This window comes from Lissotriton helveticus, chromosome 10 (genome assembly GCF_964261635.1).
Source record: "Lissotriton helveticus chromosome 10, aLisHel1.1, whole genome shotgun sequence".
NCBI classification, from domain to species: Eukaryota; Metazoa; Chordata; class Amphibia; order Caudata; family Salamandridae; genus Lissotriton; species Lissotriton helveticus.
The window spans coordinates 905,773,429-905,794,577 of record NC_136071.1 but is presented as its reverse complement, the minus strand read 5'-3'; the positions used below and the strand labels follow the sequence as shown (position 1 = coordinate 905,794,577).

General features: G+C 47.0%; 1 protein-coding gene across 1 annotated transcript in view; it reads right to left on the bottom strand.

Moving 5' to 3' along the window:
* TMEM42 (transmembrane protein 42) overlaps positions 1 to 21,149 on the bottom strand; it is a 108,977-nt gene that overhangs the window by 20,322 nt on the left and 67,506 nt on the right. The window contains exon 2 of the mRNA XM_078663549.1: positions 7,028 to 7,174. Within this exon, the coding sequence (XP_078519675.1) occupies positions 7,028 to 7,174 (147 nt within the window). The remainder of the gene's footprint in view (positions 1 to 7,027; positions 7,175 to 21,149) is intronic.

Genomic DNA, 21,149 nt, shown 5'->3' with positions numbered 1-21,149 from the left:
TCCTGAAGCCATTTTAGGCTAGTCAGATCATTAGAGACAGTCCATAATTATAATTCTCTCCTTACAAGCACAAAGGTGGACCAGAACCAGTTCTCCTAGACAAAAGCAATGGTTACCCCCAGTAAGCAATCATGCACGAGTGCCAACGAATGTTAATTGTAGGAACCAATCCAATCCAATCCAAAAATTCTTTATTTCGGTCTTCTAGACCATAAAAGATACATAGATATACATACATTTAAACAATTATATTAAAAGAAGAATGCGATTTTAAGAACACATTACATATAAAATGATTACCAGGTTGTTCGAAACATGATAAAGATAGAAACCAATTCATAGTTAGGGGAAACAATTCATAGCATATTCAGAGCACAATCCATACTATAAAAACAATTTTCATATTTACGGCAGTTGTGCATTTAGCAGTTTTTTCCTGATCTGCCACATAGCCATAATAAATTTCGCCACTGCAAACATTACGTAGGGTAGAGTACTAGTTCTTAACACTCTGTACGCATGCATATGGTTCCTAAAACCCAAGTTCCTGCATAAAGGGACCAACCAGTATTTCCTTGGTCTCTGGTAAGCAGGACAAAAAAAAGAAAATGTGTTTCATCTTCATCATGGGAATTACATCCTGGGCAGATTTTGTCATTCCTGTGTAGCCAATTACAGGTGAAGGTTTTGACAGGTAAAGTGCCAAGCCTCCACTGTATGAAGAGCTTCCTGGCTAGAATAGGGAAAATGATATCCATAAAACCTTCGAATTCATATGAATTTTTGGATTGTAAGAAGTGTTCGGTTAGGGTGCCGTGTTTAGTTGAGGTCAGAAGAAGATCTAAGCTTTTCTCCTTATGGATCTGAACTAAGCGTTTGCGGGAGAGCCTTTGGCAGCCTAATTCAGGAGCCTCCCATAGCTCTGGTAATTTTAAGCGATACAATTCCTTCTTTACGAAAGCCAGCCAGGTAATTTTGTCTCGTTGGTTCAGGTCCATTACATGGGCAAGATCACTCCTATAATGAGCAAGCTCACTGGTAGACCAAAGCCTATGCCAGAATCTTATTGGCTTAGACTCCAACTCGGCAGAGATAGATGGTAGACCCATGTCCAATCTCAGGGGAAACAAAGGTGTACTGCGGGGGAGGGCCAGAAGACGTCTAAGAAAGTTGTTTTCGACTCTGGCGAGAACCGGACCTGCTCTATGCCCCCATAGCTCACTGCCATAAGATGCTGCCGCTTTGGCCTGCAAATTGTACATTTCCAGCGCCGGACTTATCGGTTTGAAGGTTGAAGTATTTACAACCTTCAAAATTGCACCAGAGAGTTGGGACAGCTTAAGCTGGGATCTTACAATTTGGGGGTCCCAGGATAGGTTCTCAGGTAATGTTACCCACAAGTATTGGAAGGTTGTGACCCTTTCTAGACTAACTGAGCCCAGAGTGGGGTTGGGTCTGGTTTTAGGGGATGGATTGAAGATCATGAACTTGGTCTTCTCTGTATTGATCTCTAGACCATGTTGCCTACAGAAAAGATCAAATCCATCTAAAATCCTATGGATCCCCATGGGGGTTTTGGAAAGCAGGAGGGTGTCGTCAGCAAACATGATTGCTGGCACCCTCCTGCCGGCCAAAAGAGGGGCGTCATTGTCTTTGACGTTGTCAAGGTGGGATATAACGCTGTTGACAAAGAGGCAAAACAGGGTTGGCGCCAGGACACAACCCTGCCTTACCCCTCTGAGAACAGGGAACCTTGATGACAATGCTCCATCCCTCCCACACCTGACCTGCGCATAATTACCATCATGGAGCCTGATTAGGGCGTGCAACAGTTGGGATGGGACACCCAACTCCCTGAGGACCTGCCATAGTTTTTTTCGAGGGACCAGATCAAAGGCTGACCTCAGATCCACGAACACCATGTATAGCCCCCCCCCCCCCCTCAATCCTCACCGTTTTCCAATACAGGAGGACGAGGCGGAAGACCTGGTCCATGGTGGACGTGTTTTTTCTGAAGCCAGCCTGGAGGGGACTCAGGATTTCATTTGCCTCCATCCAGTCATTGAGATGGTCCAAAATGAGACGAGAGAAGAGTTTTTGGGGGACATCAATGAGGCTGATCGGCCTGTAGTTGGCTGGGAGAAGATGTGAGCCCTTTTTATAGATAGGTCTTATCTCAGCTCCCAGCCAAGTACAGGGGATCTCCATACCTCCCAGGATGGCATTAAAGAGAATAAGGAGGTACGGACCCCAAATCTCAGGATGTTGTCTGAAGAGGTCACCGGGCAATCTATCCAATCCCGGGGCCTTCCCCATTGCCAATCTCTCAATAGCACTGACCACCTCGCCAAGGGTAAATTCTAGACCAACTGCGGGGTTAAGTGTATCAACAGGGGCCACTTCATAGGCAGACTGTTCAGTATCTTGATACAGTTTGCCGAAGTGGCCTTCCCAGGCGGATGACGCAATGTTGGCTTCCACTGCCGCTTTGACCTCTCCCGTGCCATTATTCACCAGGGTCCAAAAATGTTTCGAATCCCTGGTTTCTAATGCGGAGGAGAGGTCCTGCCAATGGTTCCAGTCCCACTCCTTCTTAGCCAGGACCGTGGCGTCCTTATACTGACGCCTAAGTTTGGCGACAGTGGCCCTGTCAGAGCCCGCTTTAATGGAGGCAATTAACTCTGACTTAACCTTTTTGCAGTAAGAATTGTACCATCTTGAGGTTCGAGACTGTTTGCGTCGGGGGGGCTGCCACTGGGTGGAAGACCTCTGCTAAAGATCCCACTAGGTTTTCGTGGATGATTGCCAATTTATTGTTAAAATCTGGGGATCTAGGCTGATTAATTAGATCATCTATTTCAACAAACTTCGGGAGAGCTATGTCAAAAAATGTTCTTATGTTTTCCTCTGAGCTAATAATTTTCCCCCATTTTACCCTTCGCCTGTTAGTACTAAGGGTCAAGTTACCTGGGTCATCATTAGAATTGGCAGATAGTGACTCAGCGACAGGAGCGGGATGTTTCAGATCCAATAGAAGAGCATTATGGTCACTGTCTGTTCTGGGGGATACTCTAAAATCCTGGACCTTGGACCTATAACCGAGGTCGACAAAGATGTAATCCAACCTCGATTCGTGATTCTTCCTATTGAAGGTACACGATGAGGGACTATCTGATGGAGTGCGACCATTACAAGCCCTCAGTGCATAGTTTAAGGTGAGGGACATGATTTGGACCGCAAGTGGGGACCAGGATTTGGGATGGGGGGATAAGCAAGGTGGGACGCCCCAGAAGTCGTCTTCAGTGGTAAGTGAGCCCTCCTTTAGACCTTCCAGAGGTTCAAAGTGGCAATTAAAATCTCCGCCCATCAGAATTTTATAGTCACTAGACAGTGACTCCAGAAAGAACGAGAGATCTTCCAGGGTGGGCGATTCCTTAGCTACACTGACAGGATGGGAATATACATTTACAATTGCCAATTTTAGTGCATTGGGCCACCTAAGAAGTACACACTGGATGTCCTGCGAGAACGTAGGAACGCTTTCCGCAATACATCCAATGTGACTAGCTACCCAAATCGCTAAGCCGCCCGAAGGTCTCCCCTTTCCACTCCAACTGGCCTGAATTTCAAAAACTGCAAAACCCACTCTAGTCAATGGGTCCCTAGCCCACGTCTCCTGGAAGAGACAGATATCAATAGTGTCTAGTAGGAGCTCCCAATCTGGTGTGTGTATTTTATTTACTATACCTGCCACATTCCAGGAGAGGACCTTCAATGTATCGGAAATGAATTTAGGGGGGGACCCGTCAATAGTTTCAGATGTTGTGTCCGCATTTGGAAGTACGAGCCACCGTTCTTCTGTTTCCTTGGTGGGTTGGACAGTAATTGCTATATTGGGCACACAGAGGGCTTGGGAGGTTCGGGTGTTGCCGGTTTGGTTTACGGGTAGGATGACTGCGAGGTCCCTAGTGCCGGGCAGTTTCAAACTGCCACCTTCCAATTCTCTATTTGGAGTGTCAATCACTACAGCTCCTATCCCCTGTCCTATGGGTTCAGTTACACTGACTTGGTGAGACTGTGAGGATCGACCCCTTTGAAGTCAATCTACCTCATCGAGGCAGTTGAATCTATTCGGATGGGCATAGGTTAAAGTAGTAGGATGGACAGAGTGCCTGGGCCTATACCTTGTGCCGTCTACAGCAAAACGCACCCGTGTCCAGCCGTCGTCCCGCCTCAAGAATGGCTTATAAGAGTTGGGATAAAAGTACGAAAGAGGGACCAATTCGATGGATGTGTTACCTATGTTGCCTAGCCAATTGCAAATATAGGTAACAACCTGGGGGCTCTTGAAGCTGACAATTATACAATCCCCCACAGTTTTCTTGGCAGTATACCCAACCCACGGGACCCTTCTAACCAGAAGAACTTCTCCCTTTAGATCAGATGGAAGAGGCCTTTGAATATTAAGCCAGCTGATTACCTTATTGTGTAAGGAATCATAAGACTCCTTTGCGCCGTTGTCCAGCTCAGGGACCCCCATCAATATAGCAGTGTAGCATGCCGCCTCAGGGGGCAGATTAACTGCCTTACGCCTAGATTTGGGGCTATCCTGCAGATTGGAACTGTGGGCTAGCACATTTGTTAGTCTCTCCTGGGTGGGTAGGCTGACCAAAGCTGGTTGCTCTGACCTTCTAGGGGGAGGGATCGGGGGCGCTGACCTAGGGAGTGGTACAGGTACAGTTTGGAACACGGGAACTGTGGTGTTGTTAGTTTTAGTTTTTTCCCCAGTAGGAGCTGTAGGCGGTAGTGGAACATGAACCATAGTTGATAGAGGGGGACGTGAGACTCCCATACTACTCCCTTGTGTTCTATCAAAATTTGGTCCCATCCCAGGTTGTGCTCCATTGCCCACACTATGTCTCTCAATCGATCTCAATCTCGATTCTATTGAATTTAATTTAAGAATAAGAGGATTCAAAAGACTTTTGAAGACAGTGGTGAGTGAGGCAATAAGGGAATCTGAAGTGTTAGGGGTGACCCCACCAAATATAAATGGCTGTGTAATCACAGGTGTGGATGCAATAGGTAAAACACTTGAGATTACCCCATTCGTTCCCAAACTTAGAGACTCAGGTGCGCCCAAATTTTCCTCCACAATGGGTATTATGCAATCAGTTTTGGACCTTTTAGCACCTTTAGGCTTACTGGGTTTTTTCCTTTTAGTTACGAGATCCTCACTATCGCATGTATGCACCGGCAGGTTATCAACCCTACCCTGATCCCCAAGTGGTGCAATCAATGTGACAGGGGAGAGCTCTACATCGCTAGTAAGACGTGATGTGCCTCTGTCCCTTGGCACAGATGACGGTGTCCTGAGTTGTTACAAAACTGACTCTATAGTTTGGTCAATACTGTCCATTAAAGCTAGGTGGGTCGCATCAAGCGGGAGCGGTGTGCTGGTGTTTTTTAATAAACCTGGCGAGGATAGGCAAGAACTTTCTACACCCTCCTCAGTTACAGTAGTACACTTATTAGATAAAGGATTAGCTTTGAAAAGAAATGTGTCCAGTGTCCCGGAAACAGTGGAAGCAGCCTTGGTTCTAGATTCCCTGCTGGCCATAGTAAAGCGTCTTACCGGCGGTCGACCAAATAGTCAGAGAACAAACCCAGAGAGACAGGGCGTTAGGGGGGTGGCCCGGCCCGATCTCTACCGTTCTCTAACGGCCTCAAACGGCCCGCCCTTTGCCCGGGCTAAGCCCGGCGGTCGCCCGCGCATGTCCCGCGATACGCGAGATGGGCGTGATCTTATGGTCAGTGGGCTGGAAAAACACTCAGGAAGTGGGCGGGGGCTCAGGGGAAGAGTCTCAGGTGCGGCACGCGCCGTCAGGAATCCTGGGACTCGCAGTCCCGCTGTCGGTGCCTCCGCCCGCAGAGATGGTGAATCTGCTTCCCGGTGAATAGCACTCCCAAAGGTCAGTGGTAGTAAGTCTCTCCCTTGTTGTTGGCCACTTCGAGCGGCACCCACGGAGCGGGGGCCGCGAGTCGCAGTTTTAAACACCCAGGAGAGGGCGGGGGCTCAGGGGAAGAGTCTCAGGTGCGGCACGCGCCGTCAGGAATCCTGGGACTCGCAGTCCCGCTGTCGGTGCCTCCGCCCGCAGAGATGGTGAATCTGCTTCCCGGTGAATAGCACTCCCAAAGGTCAGTGGTAGTAAGTCTCTCCCTTGTTGTTGGCCACTTTGAGTGGCCCCCGCGGAGCGGGGGCCGCGAGTCGCAGTTTTAAACACCCAGGAGAGGGCGGGGGCTCAGGGGAAGAGTCTCAGGTGCGGCAGGCACCGTCAGGAATCCTGGGACTCGCAGTCCCGCTGTCGGTGCCTCCGCCCGCAGAGATGGTGAATCTGCTTCCCGGTGAATAGCACTCCCAAAGGTCAGTGGTAGTAAGTCTCTCCCTTGTTGTTGGCCACATCGAGCGGCACCAATACTTCCACAAATGTGCATGGGTCTGATCTGGGTTACACAAATCTCACAACAGGTTCTCAAACTATAAAAGTAACTAACAGTCCAGCTATAATTTCAAAACATTTTGTACAGCAAAATGCTGGGATGGAAGCCTGGGAAGGCATCGCTTTCACGGAGTGTTAGGTGGGCGTAATAATTGCATGTTGTCTTGATTTATTGGCTTGTTCACTCACGTGCTTTTAACAATAGTGTGATAACTAAAAAACAACCACTCATTATTCCTAACTGGAAGAAAGCTGTAAAGCTGGCAGGATGAATATAGCAAACTATTCGTTTTCAATTTAAAGAGAAAATATCTGTTGCTTCCAATAGCCTGATTTATGTTACCACTGGAAGATTACATATCAGGATCCCCATTAAAAAATAATTTAATAGAATGACTAAGGCAATGAAAAAAGCATTCAGTATTTCAAAAATATTCTCCTTCATTAGATGTATCGCTCTCATTTCTGCCTTAATGATAATAGAGAATTTGATGAGTAACTAGCTTGGAATAACTGAGTTAACTTACAGAAAAAACGAAATTTGAGGCAGTTGATGTCACTGTTGCTGCTGCTGAAGAGGAGGAAAACCTAAGAGCTTTTACGAAGAAAGTCCACATGACTGCATTACAGGCAAACACGAGGCCAATGCATCCCAGAAGAAGCACTTTATGCAGCTAGAACGGGAAAATATAAATTGTTAAAATCAAATATGTTTCTTGCTTTAAATCATTTACAAACATATGAATACTCCAGGATGCATTTAGGGAATTTCACTTTTTGAGAACAAAATACTTTGCCCTATGTGGCTTCCATTTCGTCACCCTCTAAATTTGAATAGCCTAGTATATTATAAGACTGTCACTGCAGAACCTACACCTTGATAATTCAGCTGTAATTTATAGATGCATGAAAGTGGAGGAAATAAATTCACAAGTAAAGACGGGAAATGTGTTCAGCATTACATGACATAATATTTTTCTGATCATCATTCCCGGAAAAACCAACAACTGAATTATTTATAGTTGAAGAATCTTGCCACTGATTATAGTTGGTTTTTTTAAATACCTTTATTGCATTTTTCCCCCAAAACTTTTTCTAGAGTTAACAGTAAATGCATACATAAACACGTTAAAAGGTAATACTCTTAATTTCCAACTGTTGTCTCATCCGATTTCGTAACTTTCTGTATCGTGTCCAATTTAGGGTATTTACTACTTACTATCTGCCGCCTTACTCGTCAACAGATTGGCAGGAGAACGCAAGACAAGATATAATATTTAAATAAACATATTAACAATGCCATCAGCTACTTCACGCTCCTGGGACAGGATATTGATTATAGGTATTATAGGCATTAAAGGTTTAGGTGCTTCAAGCATTAAGGTAACACTATAAATCCTCCATTATTACCCATCCAGATCCCGAGTTGTATCTCAGTGTCATGTGATATCCCCCTCACCTGTGGGAAACTGTCTGTCAGGCAGACACCAGCTCTTGCTGCACATCAGTACTCTGCGGAGAACTCCTTTTCTTGGCCACATAAGACTTGGAACTGGAACACATGAGGTAATGGGGTCCCATGTTAATACACCAAAATAGGTTAGGAGATGTGTATTGTTAGACCGGTCAGCCTCAGGGTGGTCTTCTCCCAGGGGCGGTTCTCCAGCAATGGCGGAAAAGCGTTGCCCCACTGGCTCAGAGCCAACAAGTGAAAAATAAAACAATATTTTAGTATTGTTTTATTTTTCATTTGCCTGCTCTGAGCCAGCTTGTGTATGGAGGGGAGGGCCGGGGCATGGGAAAGAGAGGGAGGGGGGGTTAAGTGCGCATGTGTGTTTGGCCGGCCGTCTCAGGCCAGCCAAACACACATGCCCACTTAGGTTTCTCCAGCCTGACAGCATCAAGCAGCCATACTGGAGAAACCCCACAGATTCCGTGACCTGAGCAAAGCGTCTTCTCAGTCCCCTCAGGCCAATACCCACACTGCTCGCAGCTCGGGGATTGGATGGGCGTCTGATGGTTTCATAGGGACTCCAGGAACTGCAGCAGAGAATCGCACCCTGGACGGCAGCGCCACGTAAGTGTTGATTTCTTCACGAACCCGGTCTCCTTCCTCTGCACACTTCCTCGCGTGCTTCCCGCAGGCCCCATTTCCTCTGTGTGCTTCCCACTTGCCTCTTCAGCCTCTCCCTCACACTCTCCCTTTGGTATTTTAACATGTCAGCTGCCACTGTCTGCACCCAAACATTTTGCCTTGCTCCACCATTTTTTCAGATCATGTTTTTGCTGGCCTTAGGACTCTGCACACATTACCGCTACTAAGCAGTGTGCAAGTGCATGTGATCCTTCCTTAAAACATGGTAACATTGCTTCATCACCAATTGGCATATTTAATTTACTTGTAAGTCCCTAGTAAAGTGGTACTACATATCAGAATATCATATACTTTACCATATGATCATCCTGAACAAAGTCTCCATAACATCATGAGACTTAAGCCCGGGGGTTTAGGAGAACGCACAGTCGCAGTGCATAGGTGAATTTTTACCTCCCTGGAGAGATGAGAGGCACTGGGGTAAAGGAAAGAGTTGTTTTCTTATCTCCAGTGTCTCTCAGCAATGCATTCCTGCTGCGGGATCGTGGGTGGGACCACGACTGCACAGCAGAAATCCACCCACTATAAACCAGGATTTTTTTTACTGATGCGGGGTGCGGCCCCTTGGGTAAAGGTCACTCCACAATATTTTGCAAATATTGTGGCCGTTTTCTGTGCCCCAAGACAGGCAGCCTTTTTTTTACATCTTCCCATTTAGCACACTCCACCACCTGTAAAGTTTGTTTTGCAGCTTTTTACCTGCATCACTTGTTTGTTTTTCCTTTCATATATATAGTCAATCACATTTTATTTCTTCATCATGCCTGGCAAAAAAAACATACTTCACTGAGCAAGAGTTGACAGTCATGGTGGATGAAATCATTAGAGTAAAGCCACATATTTTTGGTTCCCAAGTCCAGCATACTCCTCTCAATAGGAAAACTGAAATGTGGGACAGGAAAGTCAAGTGAGTGAATGCTGTTGGTACCACCTTGCACACACAAGGCGATACTAGGAAGAGGTGAACGACCTAAGGTTGAGGGTGCATACCCACTACAGAAACCACCACCTAGAGGCTTAGAGGACTGACGGTGGCCCTCCCAGCGCACCATTACAATTCTTCCCCTGGGAGGAGAAGGTCTTGGTCATCCTGCATTCTGAGGGCTGGACAGGAGTAGCTGGGGTAGTGGACTCTGGTAAGTTACACTTCAATACCTGTCACAATATCAAAATGTCCTGTTTGCTCTTAACTCTGCTATTGTGTTCTCTATCTACTTTCCTAACATCCAATACTCAAAGTATCTGAGATGTTGGTTTGTCTATGTCCTTGTGTACTGTCACATATAAGTGGTAGACAAGGGATGGTGATGGACGGAGCATCTGAACCAATCAAACACTCACACCCAGTCAAAAGATCTGGGTTTAATCCATCACGGTTCTTTAGCCCACTCTGCCACCCCAGTTCAGACATGGCTATATGCAAATCAGTCTGACCCTGTGCCTCATGGGAACAGTCCAGCCCGAACTGCCAAGCCATGCCTTCCCTGGACCGGAAACAGGCTTCCGTGACCGGTTTCTGGCATTACAGCCGTCTTCAGCCCGGCTTGCTTGAATCCAGTGGCAAAGTGAGCAAGGGACTCACGTCTGAGCATACCCTGCCACACTTATGGCGGCCTAAAGTGGTACAAAAGGGGTGGTGATGGACGGAGCATCTGAACCAATCAAACACTCACACCCAGTCAAAAGATCTGGGTTTAATCCATCACGGTTCTTTAGCCCACTCTGCCACCCCAGTTCAGACATGGGTATATGCAAATCAGTCTGACCCTGTGCCTCATGGGAACAGTCCAGCCTGAACTGCCAAGCCATGCCTTCCCTGGACCGGAAACAAACTCCCTTGCTCACTTTGCCATTGGATTCAAGCAGGCCGGGCTGAAGACGGCTGGAATGCCAGAAACCGGTCCTCGGAAGCTTGTTTCCGGTCCAGGGAAGGCATGGCTTGGCAGTTCGGGCTGGACTGTTCCCATGAGGCACAGGGTCAGACTGATTTGCATATAGCCATGTCTGAACTGGGATGGCAGAGTGGGCTAAAGAACGGTGATGGATCAAACCCAGATCTTTTGACTGGGTGTGAGTGTTTGATTGATTCAGATGCTCCGTCCATCACCACCCCCTTTTGTACCGCTGTCACATATAAGAGCACGTGTATCCAGCTCCATAACATGCCACATGTTGCTATGCGGTCTGTAAGTCAATTGCCATAAATATCAATGCAGGACCCATGATATGTGTGAATATTTAAAAGTATGGCTCAGGGGTGATATGTCATAGTTTTAGGCCGACCTGCCCCTAAAGAGGCAGAAAACCAGTAGACACCAGGGATTCATTTAGTTACATCGGTTAGGGGCCCTTTGGGCAAGGGCCACTCTCCATTATTTGATCAATTTTGGGGGCTGTTTTCTGTCTCCAAGCATGGCAGAAAGGCACTAGACACCAGGGATTAATTTAGTAACATCACGGGGAGCACCCCCTTGGGCAATGTTCGCACCCCATTATTTGGTAAATGTTGTGGCTGTTTTTTGCCCCCCCCACGAGGAAGATTGGCCATATTTTTAGCCCGATCTGCCCCCTAATGGGGGCAGAAAACTACTAGACATAAGGGATTGATATAGATACGCAATTCCGCTTTGCAAATTGAGACACTGGATCTACCTTTGCTATTATTAACTGCAAGGTATTTTTCAGAAATGTTAAATTATCATTGTGACTGCACAATTGCAAATATTCATTGAGATCTCTGATTTACAAAGAGGTAACAAACCAGTGTGAACTGAACCTTCGGTTGAATTTGGCAGCTATTAACAGGGTAGTTATGGAACATCTTCAGATATTATAGAATTGCTGCATCTGGAGTGCAAGGGACCAAAAAGACAACATTTGTGGAGGAATGACAAGGCAGCTGACTGAAAGAAACTGTGTTACTGTTTGACTGGGGTGTGAGCTCTGGTCAAGCAGTAACCACAATCCTTCTCATGGTAAGGCACAAGCAAACCCAAATTAACCTGTGCTCACTCCCCTGGTAGCTTGGCACACAGCAGTCAGGCTTAACTTAGAGGCAATGTGCAAAGTGTTTGTGCAACACTTTAAAGAAATAAAACAATGAAAACACCACACACAAATATACTTTACAAGGTTAGAAAATTTGAGCTTAATTTTATAAATAAAACAATACCAAAACAACAAAAACACGATCAGTAGAACGGGAGTTATACATTTTTGAAGAATAAACTGCAATATGGTGCCTAAAAGCATACAACAGCAATTGCAGCTATTTGGTTGTGCTGGACAGGGTCAAAGTCCAAAGTTTAGGCCGACTGCAAAGGAGCACAGGCTGGAAACAGTCTCAGATTGGCCCTACTGGAGGTTTACCGTCACAAGTTTTGTGCCAAGAGTCCCATTAGTGTTGGAGGGGGTCGAAGAGCAGGTCAGGCGTTGCAGATGGGCGGGCTGAAGCTTTGCTGTGGCAGTATTCAGTGGCTGAATGATGCTTGCTGTGTGAAGAGATGGGCTGGCCACGGCTCGCACAAAATCTTGATTTAAAAGCCTGATGAGCCACATCAAGGGTTCAGGAACTGAGAAGGACCACTTGGGAGTCACAAACTCGCTGCAGACAGGTCCAGGAGCTGTTTGGGAACCTTTTATGACCTTCTGGCTCAGATCAGGAGGCCAGCATAATAGCCCTTAGAGTCAATCTGGGGCCCTGGGTTCAAGATGGGATGCAGGTCCAGACCTCCTTCCCGAGGAAAGAGGGCAGCAGGCAGTAGGTCAGCAGTTCTTTTAGAGCAGCAGTCCAACAGAGTCTCAATCCTGGTAGCAGCACAGAAGTCCTCCTTCCTGGCACAGTATCCACAGGTCCAGAAGTGTACTAACGAGTTGGTGTCAAAGGTCCAGTATTTATACCCAGTTGTTCCTCTAAAGTAGGGGAGATGGGTTCTCAAGGTTTCCTTTTAAAGTCTCCAGTCATCCTGCCTTTCCTGTCCTTGCTCGAGACTAACTACAGAGGGTTATGGACCCCTTTGTGTGTAGGCATAACACATCCTATTCAGGTGTAAGTGGGGCTGGGCCCAGCTCCTCTCTCCCATCCTGCCAGTGATGGCCCATCCAGGCAGACCTAAGCTTCCTATTGTGTGTGACTGTCTAGGAGGAATATGCAAAGTTCCACTGTTTAAATTCAGACTTCAGCATAGTTAGGATTTTAAATTCAAATTATAGAGACACCAAACATGAACTGTTTTTTGCTTCCCATTAGGAAATTACACTTATAAAACATAATAATGTAATCCCAATATTATATTACGGGAGAGATAGGCCTTGCAGTAGCGAATATTTAGGTCGAAGCCTAGCGTAAGACTGCGCACATGCGCAGTCTCGCTGGCGAGATTTAGTGTCATCAGGACGGTTCACTTGCGGGCTTTAAGCCCCGCTCCTCTTTTCCATTGGCCGGCGTCACCGTTTAGGCTAAACGGAGGCCAGCCATTGGAAAAGAGCTTCCAGTGACGTTCAGTTTTCTCTGTTACAGCCGTCCCACTTGGACTGGCTGCCCTGACTTACTGCTGGCGTAAAAGCTTTGTTATCTTTATGGGGCGAAACACATGGCCCCATAGAGATAACAAACCCTGCCAGGCCGTCCAAGAGGGACGGCAGAAATAGAGAAAAGTCGACGTCAGCTGCCTGGCGAGCGCTTGTCCTTAATTGTCGTCCTGCGTCTTTTCGATTTGTGTGTTTTTCTCTCTTTTACTCTACGGGAATACCTCATGCAGAATAATAAATGCTGGTCCCCAAACTGGTGGCCCCAACCGGTCAAATTAAATAGTACCATCACACTAGAAAGATCAGATATGCGACAGCAGTGGCAGACCGGAGATGCGTGCAGCTCAAGAACTTTGTTTTACCCGCAAAGCGAGAAAACGGGCAAAACGGCCATAAAAGTAATATCTTGATCGAAGAGACCTTCTTTGTAGCAAGAAAGCAGAGCCCGCTTACGCATAGAGCGCCTGCTAAAGCATAATGTCTCTAGCAGGCGCTCTGACTGTATTTAAGAAAATGACCGCTAAAGCAGACCAAAAGGTGTAAAAGTATAAAACACACTGATAAGAATGTGTAATTACCTGCCTAGGCAAATTAACCTACAACAGAAGACAGCAGTGCACACGGTTCCCTTCCGATGTTGAGGGAGGAGCTAATTCTTAATATTGTTAAATATCAGTTATTTAACATGTACTAGAATAACCGAGGTAGGTATAAACACTACCCGGCTTCAAGGAACAAGAACTGCCATGACGAGGAGGCAATGCCTGTGTCCTGGGGCAGTTTGCAGACACCTGGAGCGGAGGGGCTGCCACATCCTCTTTGATCCCATCCTGCACATAATCGGGTCTGCCAGTCGAGGCAACCTTACTAGCGGCTCCCGACACATGTCTGTTTCACCCTGGAAGCAATCCTGTCATAGCCATGAGCCATGACAGTCGCGGCCGGATCACGACAGACATCTTTCACATCAGAGCCCACCGACAACAAGAAAGCCACGATTAAAGTGACAGGATAGTTTTGAGTTGGGGAGGTGGCGGGGGTCCCTAGAGGAGGACAGCCCACCAACATAGCCTCATGGTACTGAAAGATGCTGATCACGGAGACACGGGAGTGGGCAGGCACTGGTGGGGGCGCCTACCCTACCCGAGTGCTCAAAGTAACAGGACATGAGCATAAACATATAGACAGCAGAAATAAGTATTGCAGTAAAAAAGAATCAACAATTAAGACTGCAAACATAAGGAATATACACCCAGGAACGTAAAGCAGCATGGTGCCAAATGCGACCATCAAATATTAATCTCCAACGTTGTCATATTTGACATGTTACAAGGGCCGTTAGTTGTATTAAAGCAACAGATGGCAAGAGAGTTTTTCTGGATTTCAGTATTTTTTTACATGCTCATTTTTTTCTATTCAGATATTCATGTAAGCTATTGTTGCGGGCTGCATCATTTAGTTTTTCGTTTTCGCTTTTTTCAATCTATATTTTCTCATTGAACCAAGGGCGAGATAATTACTGACAAAATGACCCCATATCAGGAGGGCACCTTGAGACAGGGGTGTCTTGCAAGTATGGGCATAGAAAGCCCCAAGCTTGTGGATAAAATAGCCATATGGATCGCAGGTGAACTTGGTGACATTGGGCCAGTGGACCACTGTGAGACATTGACAGAGGAGGTTTTGTCTAAAACCTTTGGATAGGAGTCAGGGAGGGGTGGGAGTAGGGAAAGAGAAGCTAATAAAAATGTAGTTTTACCAAGCCTATAATCAATATTCGCTCCGGGACCACGGAGATGTCAGCTCCATTGAAAAGCATCGGACTGGGATCGTGTGCACTGCTTAACGTAGGCACTGGGATGTTTATCTCTTCAAGCACAAAGGTGAATGGACCAGCTCAGAGCACAGCCCAGAACACTAGGTCACAGATTTTTAATTGATGTAGATAGCTTAGTGGGTTACTGCTTTGGCTGCAGCCATCCTTGTGGTTCCCAGCTCAGGTCTGCCCGCCAGTCCCTCGCGCTCACCAGTGCCTGCACCCGGCTCTCCTTTCCATCAGTCCATAATCTCCGTTACTCGTCTGTCCCTCCTCTCTTTCCCCTCAGCTGGTCCCCTCTCCCTCATTAGTCCCCGCTCTCTTTTTTCGCCCATCTGTCTCCTGCTCCTCTCACTGGGTCGCGTTTTACTTTCAACAGCCTGTCCTTTCTCCACGCTCTCGTCCCTTCTCTCTTGTTTTGATTCGCCTTCCTCCCCCTCACTATGATCTGCTTATTTTTTCAGCAGTCGCCCCCTCTCCCTTACTGACCCCTGGCCCCCTTTCACAAACTCGGCGGTTCGGTGGGTTAACGCACCTACTGGAGCGCGCACGAGGGTAGTGGAATGTACATAGATGGTCTCCGACAAAATACAGTTCAGGAACTGTTTGTATTTCATCAACAAAATAAGCAGATATTTTAAAACTAGTGGAGTGTTGCAAGGTCCCTTAAATCGTGGGGGAAAAAATAAAAATTGGGACAGTGCATTTCGAGACCAACTTGCGCCCGACCAGCTAAAAGAGAGCGACAACACAGTTGGTTCATGCGCTGCCACGTCAAACTGTATGGTAATGGAATTAACTGATTCATAAACCACTAGCCTTGGGCCGCCTCAAGGCGCTTTCGGCAGATGAGGGGGCAGTCATGTATAGTGAAAGAGCCACATTTTTAATGCCCGCAATGGTGCCTTCTGCTCTAGTGGTACTCTGCGTTCTCTTTCAAGCCTCCTAAAATCAGACCGCCACAGGAAATAGTTAATCTCTCAGTTGCCCTTTGCTTTTGGAAATTAGAGGATGGGGTATAACTACCAGAGCTGCCACTTTGGACCTGTGGAACAGAGTTCTAGTCTCGGCGTCGCCTCAACATCCTGTGATCCTGGGCAAATCACTTAATCGTCCCATTCCTATATGTGTGTCTTTCTGTAACGTAACTGGTGCTCATGTAGAAATTCTAGTCTACCAGTTACATATGGTCTCCATTGGACACAGTGGCTTCCTGGCTTTAGGGTGCTTGGGGCAAGCGCTCGACTACTGTGGAGGAGTCACAGTTGTGCCTTGGAATTTGTTTGTGGCACATGGTGGTGTCTGTCGGGGTTTTAATTCGAAGAGCACAGGCATATTGTCACATGTACATATAAATGGAGCAGCTGAAACCAGTTGTAAATTGTCCGGCCGATTTTTCCTCCAGGGATGCCCCATATTAGACAAACGGAACACAAGCGACGCCGCAGGGGCCTGTGATCTTTTGAGAACACCATATTGACCGACTAGAGAAATGAGGCAGCAAGGTGAGTTGACATGCCGGATGCCGAGTGGCATGTCACAGATATTAGCCATGGTGAGTTTAGCTCAAACTTTCATCCTCATCAGGGATAGGCTCCGTGATTTGGGCAGTAGTAATAACCGTTGCTCATAGTGCCACAGAGCCATAAGCATGTCTCCTGCCTCCACCGCAATTAAACTAGACCAGGCTCCCGGGGAAGGCAGACATGTGCCGCACATGCGGGGGACAAAGCCAGACAGGGCGGAAAAACAGCCCTGGATCAGAACTTCTGCTTGGATTCATTAAAGCTAACAGGGCATGAGCGTTAAATAGGAGTAGAGAGGGGTAGTTGTTGCTAGTGCTACCACTAGCTTCCTCTTGGATAGTCCTGGTACTTCTCTACTTGCCCCTGGTCCCAGAAATCCTGAGGGCAGCGTCCGGGACAGAAAGTAAACAAAGTTATAGGAATTGTGTTTCACTTCTCTAGCCTTTTAGTTTAGGGGGAGTCAGTGGTTGTCGAGGGGTCAGGATGTGATAAGTGGACAAACTGTCACTAGGGTCAAAGTGGACTTGAAGTGGAGTAGTGTGGCTCACTGGTTAGAGGCGGCAGGCCTGGGAGCAGAAGTCAGCCCGGGACCAGGGTTCAATTCCCGACGCGGCAGGGTCGTGGACCTTGGTCAGCGGACTCGATAATTCTCGCTTTGGTGCTTACTATAATCAGGGGTTCCACTCGGCAACTCTGGGCATTAGCTTGCCTAATCTCCACAACGGCCCCACCAATTCCGGGGATGCCTGGCTCCACCTTGGGGACTCCCAGCAAGGGACCATCCCACAGGGAAAGCCAGGACGGGTTCCCCAGAGTTATACAGCGCCGGGACGCCCCGTTGCTGGGGCAGCTGTGCGCTTTACAAGTATACTACACACACACACAAGTCACTTGCGCTAATTTGCTAGAGTAAATTTGCATACCTAGCGCTTTTTTCTGTTTCCGGAATTACAACCTCGAATAAAGGGCTACTCTGGGGGTCTGAACAGTGCCTACCCTGAACCTCCTGAGGCAAAATAGCCGGGAGATAGAGACTTTTACTTTTAAATCTTTGGTGCTATTTTGTGATTTTGTGTGTAACTTTGATATCTTCTGCTTTTAAAAACTTGCCTTACCTGGCTGCACAAGACTCGCCCCTGACAATCCACCGCTCAGCTGCCCTGCGCTGACAGCGGGTCTCTCCTAACAATCACGGCGCCATTGCCGGCGTGCGACTAGGCCACGCCCCCTTGGAGGCCACGCCCCCTCCCGAGTAGGTATAAAAGCTGACTTACTAGCGCTACCTGCCAGAACCCTGAACCTCCTGAGGCAAAATAGCCGGGAGATAGAGACTTTTACTTTTAAATCTTTGGTGCTATTTTGTGATTTTGTGTGTAACTTTGATATCTTCTGTTTTTAAAAACTTGCCTTACCTGGCTGCACAAGACTCGCCCCTGACAATCCACCGCTCAGCTGCTCTGCGCTGACAGCGGGTCTCTCCTAACAATCACGACGCCATTGCCGGCATGCCACTAGACCACGCCCCCTTGGAGGCCACGCCCCTCACCTGCATAAAAGTATGTGTCACTTCCGTACGCGCAGCGGACGGGCGCAGCGGGCGCGCCGAAGGCGCGCCTAAGGCAAGCCCGGCTGCGCCCGTCCGCGCCTGGCCCGTGCCTAGGGCCAGTCCCCCTGCCCGTCCGGCTAACATCGACCGCACGTGCTGGACCAGATTCCAACTTCTCTTCCTAAAACCCACTACCTGCCCGGCTACTTCACGATGTTGCCCGGATCACTTGGAAGAGGCTTCTTACCACTGCCCCCGATGCAATTTCACGCTCCTGCCGTGGCGTCGTCGCTCATCTCCCTGCCCTAACCTGCCTACCCGCCAGTCCCTCCCCCTTACGCTGAAAGCTGGCATGGTCAACTGCAGATCTTTGCCCCGCCATACCAACGAGATCTGGATGTCAATTATCTCCGACGCTTGGGACATCCTATTTCTCACCGAGACGTGGCTCACAGATTCCTCCACCCCTGACATCCACCTTGCCATCCCGCCAGGCTACACCTTAAAGGGCATCAACCGTGCAGGGGGCAAAACAGGAGGCGGTCTAGCCATCATCCTCAAATCTCATCTTAATTTGACTACTACCAAATTGACTAATATAGGGATGATTGAAGCTATGTACTTCACTGTCTCGGATTCCGCAGCAGTTATACTGGCTGGTACACTAGTATACAACCCTCCTACCACCTCCACTCTCCCACTAACTGCGCTCACCCACCAGCTGGCTGATCTCTCCCTCAAACACCAATACTTTTTGGCACTAGGAGACTTCAACCTTCATGTGGACAACCCTCTTTGCTCGAAAGCGAACAATCTACTTGAAACTATGCAGAGCTTAAACCTACTACAATTAGTCAAAGGCCCCACTCATACAGCTGGACATACCCTTGACTTAATTTTTTCTAACTGCTCGAACATCACAGTCTTCCCTTCTCTCCCTCTCACCTGGTCTGACCATTTTCTTATCCCCTTCAAACTTGCGCTAAACCTAAAACCCGCCCATGCGGCCCCCAACAAAGAGCTGAGGAGAAAATGGCATAAAGTCACCACTGAAAATTAGTGCTGTGGAGAGGCACTCCTTAATTTCAACTAAATTTACACTATTACAGGCAATATAATAACATATTAAACCATGCGTGATGATTGCACAAATGATTGCGCGGGAGGACTGTAACTTTATCAGAATATTTCCAACACTGTTTGTAAATTTTTGTTGATGCTTGGTATTAATTTGTATAACTATTCTAACGTTTTTTAAGAATCACACCACACAAACATGGCGCCCACACTTTAGTTCATCAAGTTGTTCTATATGATTAGTCCGTTATCTATGGCTATAGCGCCCCACACGTCATTTATTAAGGCCGACGCTCTTAGTATGGCGTTTCGTTTCCATCGACATCTAAGACACGGGTTCGCCGAACAAGGAGATCGAGATACTTTGTATCGTACAGCAGGTATTTTGAGCTGTCCCCGCTTGTTACTATGTTGCGCTCTGGTTGCAATCTGCTCTCTAAAACGGAGATTTTTGTCTCTGTAGGTTTACTTTGTCAACGGCCGGGAGAATGGATTAGAGAATTAAGCACAGTGAGCTGTAACGCGCAGTGTCGTTTAGGTGTGTATTTGGGGTCGGCAAAGAGTGGAGGTAGCAGAGGGAGATTGAAACGAGATAATGTAGTAATACTAGCCTTGCATTTTTCGAAGGTTCACAGTTTCAAGCGGTGGAATTATTGATCTCCGGCAGGGATTACATTGGGCTGTACGTCGCTCTACATAGACGCATACTAATGTAGTTTCAGTAAGTTACAGAGCACTTTTTCGTTTTTATCAGTATACGGACATGATTATTTTTAGTGAGGGAATTTACTTTGCCTTTTCAGTGTGGATTTTCTGAAAATGTTCGTTCAAGTCAAGATTCTTCTTCAAGCACACATTCCTTTTCCTAAATATAAGTGAGTGTTTATCTAAACTCGTCTCTACATAAAGGGATATCAGTGCACATTGCAGTTGTTATAACAAAGCACCCATGAAATGTTGTGGTAACCTATGAACCTGAAGATTGTTTTTCCTTTCACACCCAAGTGATTGAGCTATTTTTTGTTTTTTTGTCATTTCAGATAACGCCCCTGATGAAGGGCCGAGTGGCCCGAAATGCATTGGGCAGGGCATGAACTTGCTATACATGTATAATGAAAACGAAGTGTTGTCAAAACTTATATGTTTTTGTTTATTAATGAAAGTCATGTTTTTGCTTATGAGATGAAGCATGTATGATATAAAAAAATTAATTCTGTCAATACAATTATTCTTTTTGGAAACGATATAATGGTGTTGTCTTATTAATTTAGTACACTCTGAATATTTGCTAAAATTTCATTAACGTTGTATCCCCTGGATGGGATGCGCAACAGTGCGTAGGGGGCAAACGGTTTCGCTTGTTTTCTCTTTCATAAAGTCACCACTGCCACTTTTGACCCAGTATTCCACTTTCAGCCGGAACCCCACTCCAGCGACATCGATGGAAATGTCACCAGACTCAACTCTGCTTTGTTCCAGGCCATCGATTCCATCGCCCCCCTCAAATCCATTTCCTCCACCAGATCCCACCCTTCTGCCCCTTGGTTCTCTACCACCCTCCGCGAGGAAAAAAGCAGATGCAAAACACTCGAACGCAAGTGGCGACAAAATTACGACCCTGAAGCCAAAGCTATTTATAAAACCGCGTTAAAAAATTTCCTTAAACAAAAAAAATAACCATGAGAGACTACTTCTCCCTACAAATTGCCAATGCCAAAAACTCCTCAAAAACCCTTTTCAATATTGTCAGAGATTTCATTAACCCCCCCGCTACGGCCACGCAGAACTCACCTAGCCAGACACTATGCGATGGACTCTCTGACTTTTTTTTTGAAAAAATAAATAAATTACGTGCCGCATTCTCTTCCAGGGTAGCCCCTCCGCTCCCACATACAAGGGCTCCAGAAGCCGTCTCCCTGCAGTCATACAACGAACTGACTCTTGAGACCGCACTTAGGCTATTCACCCAATGCAGATCTGGTGCTCCCTCCGATCCTAT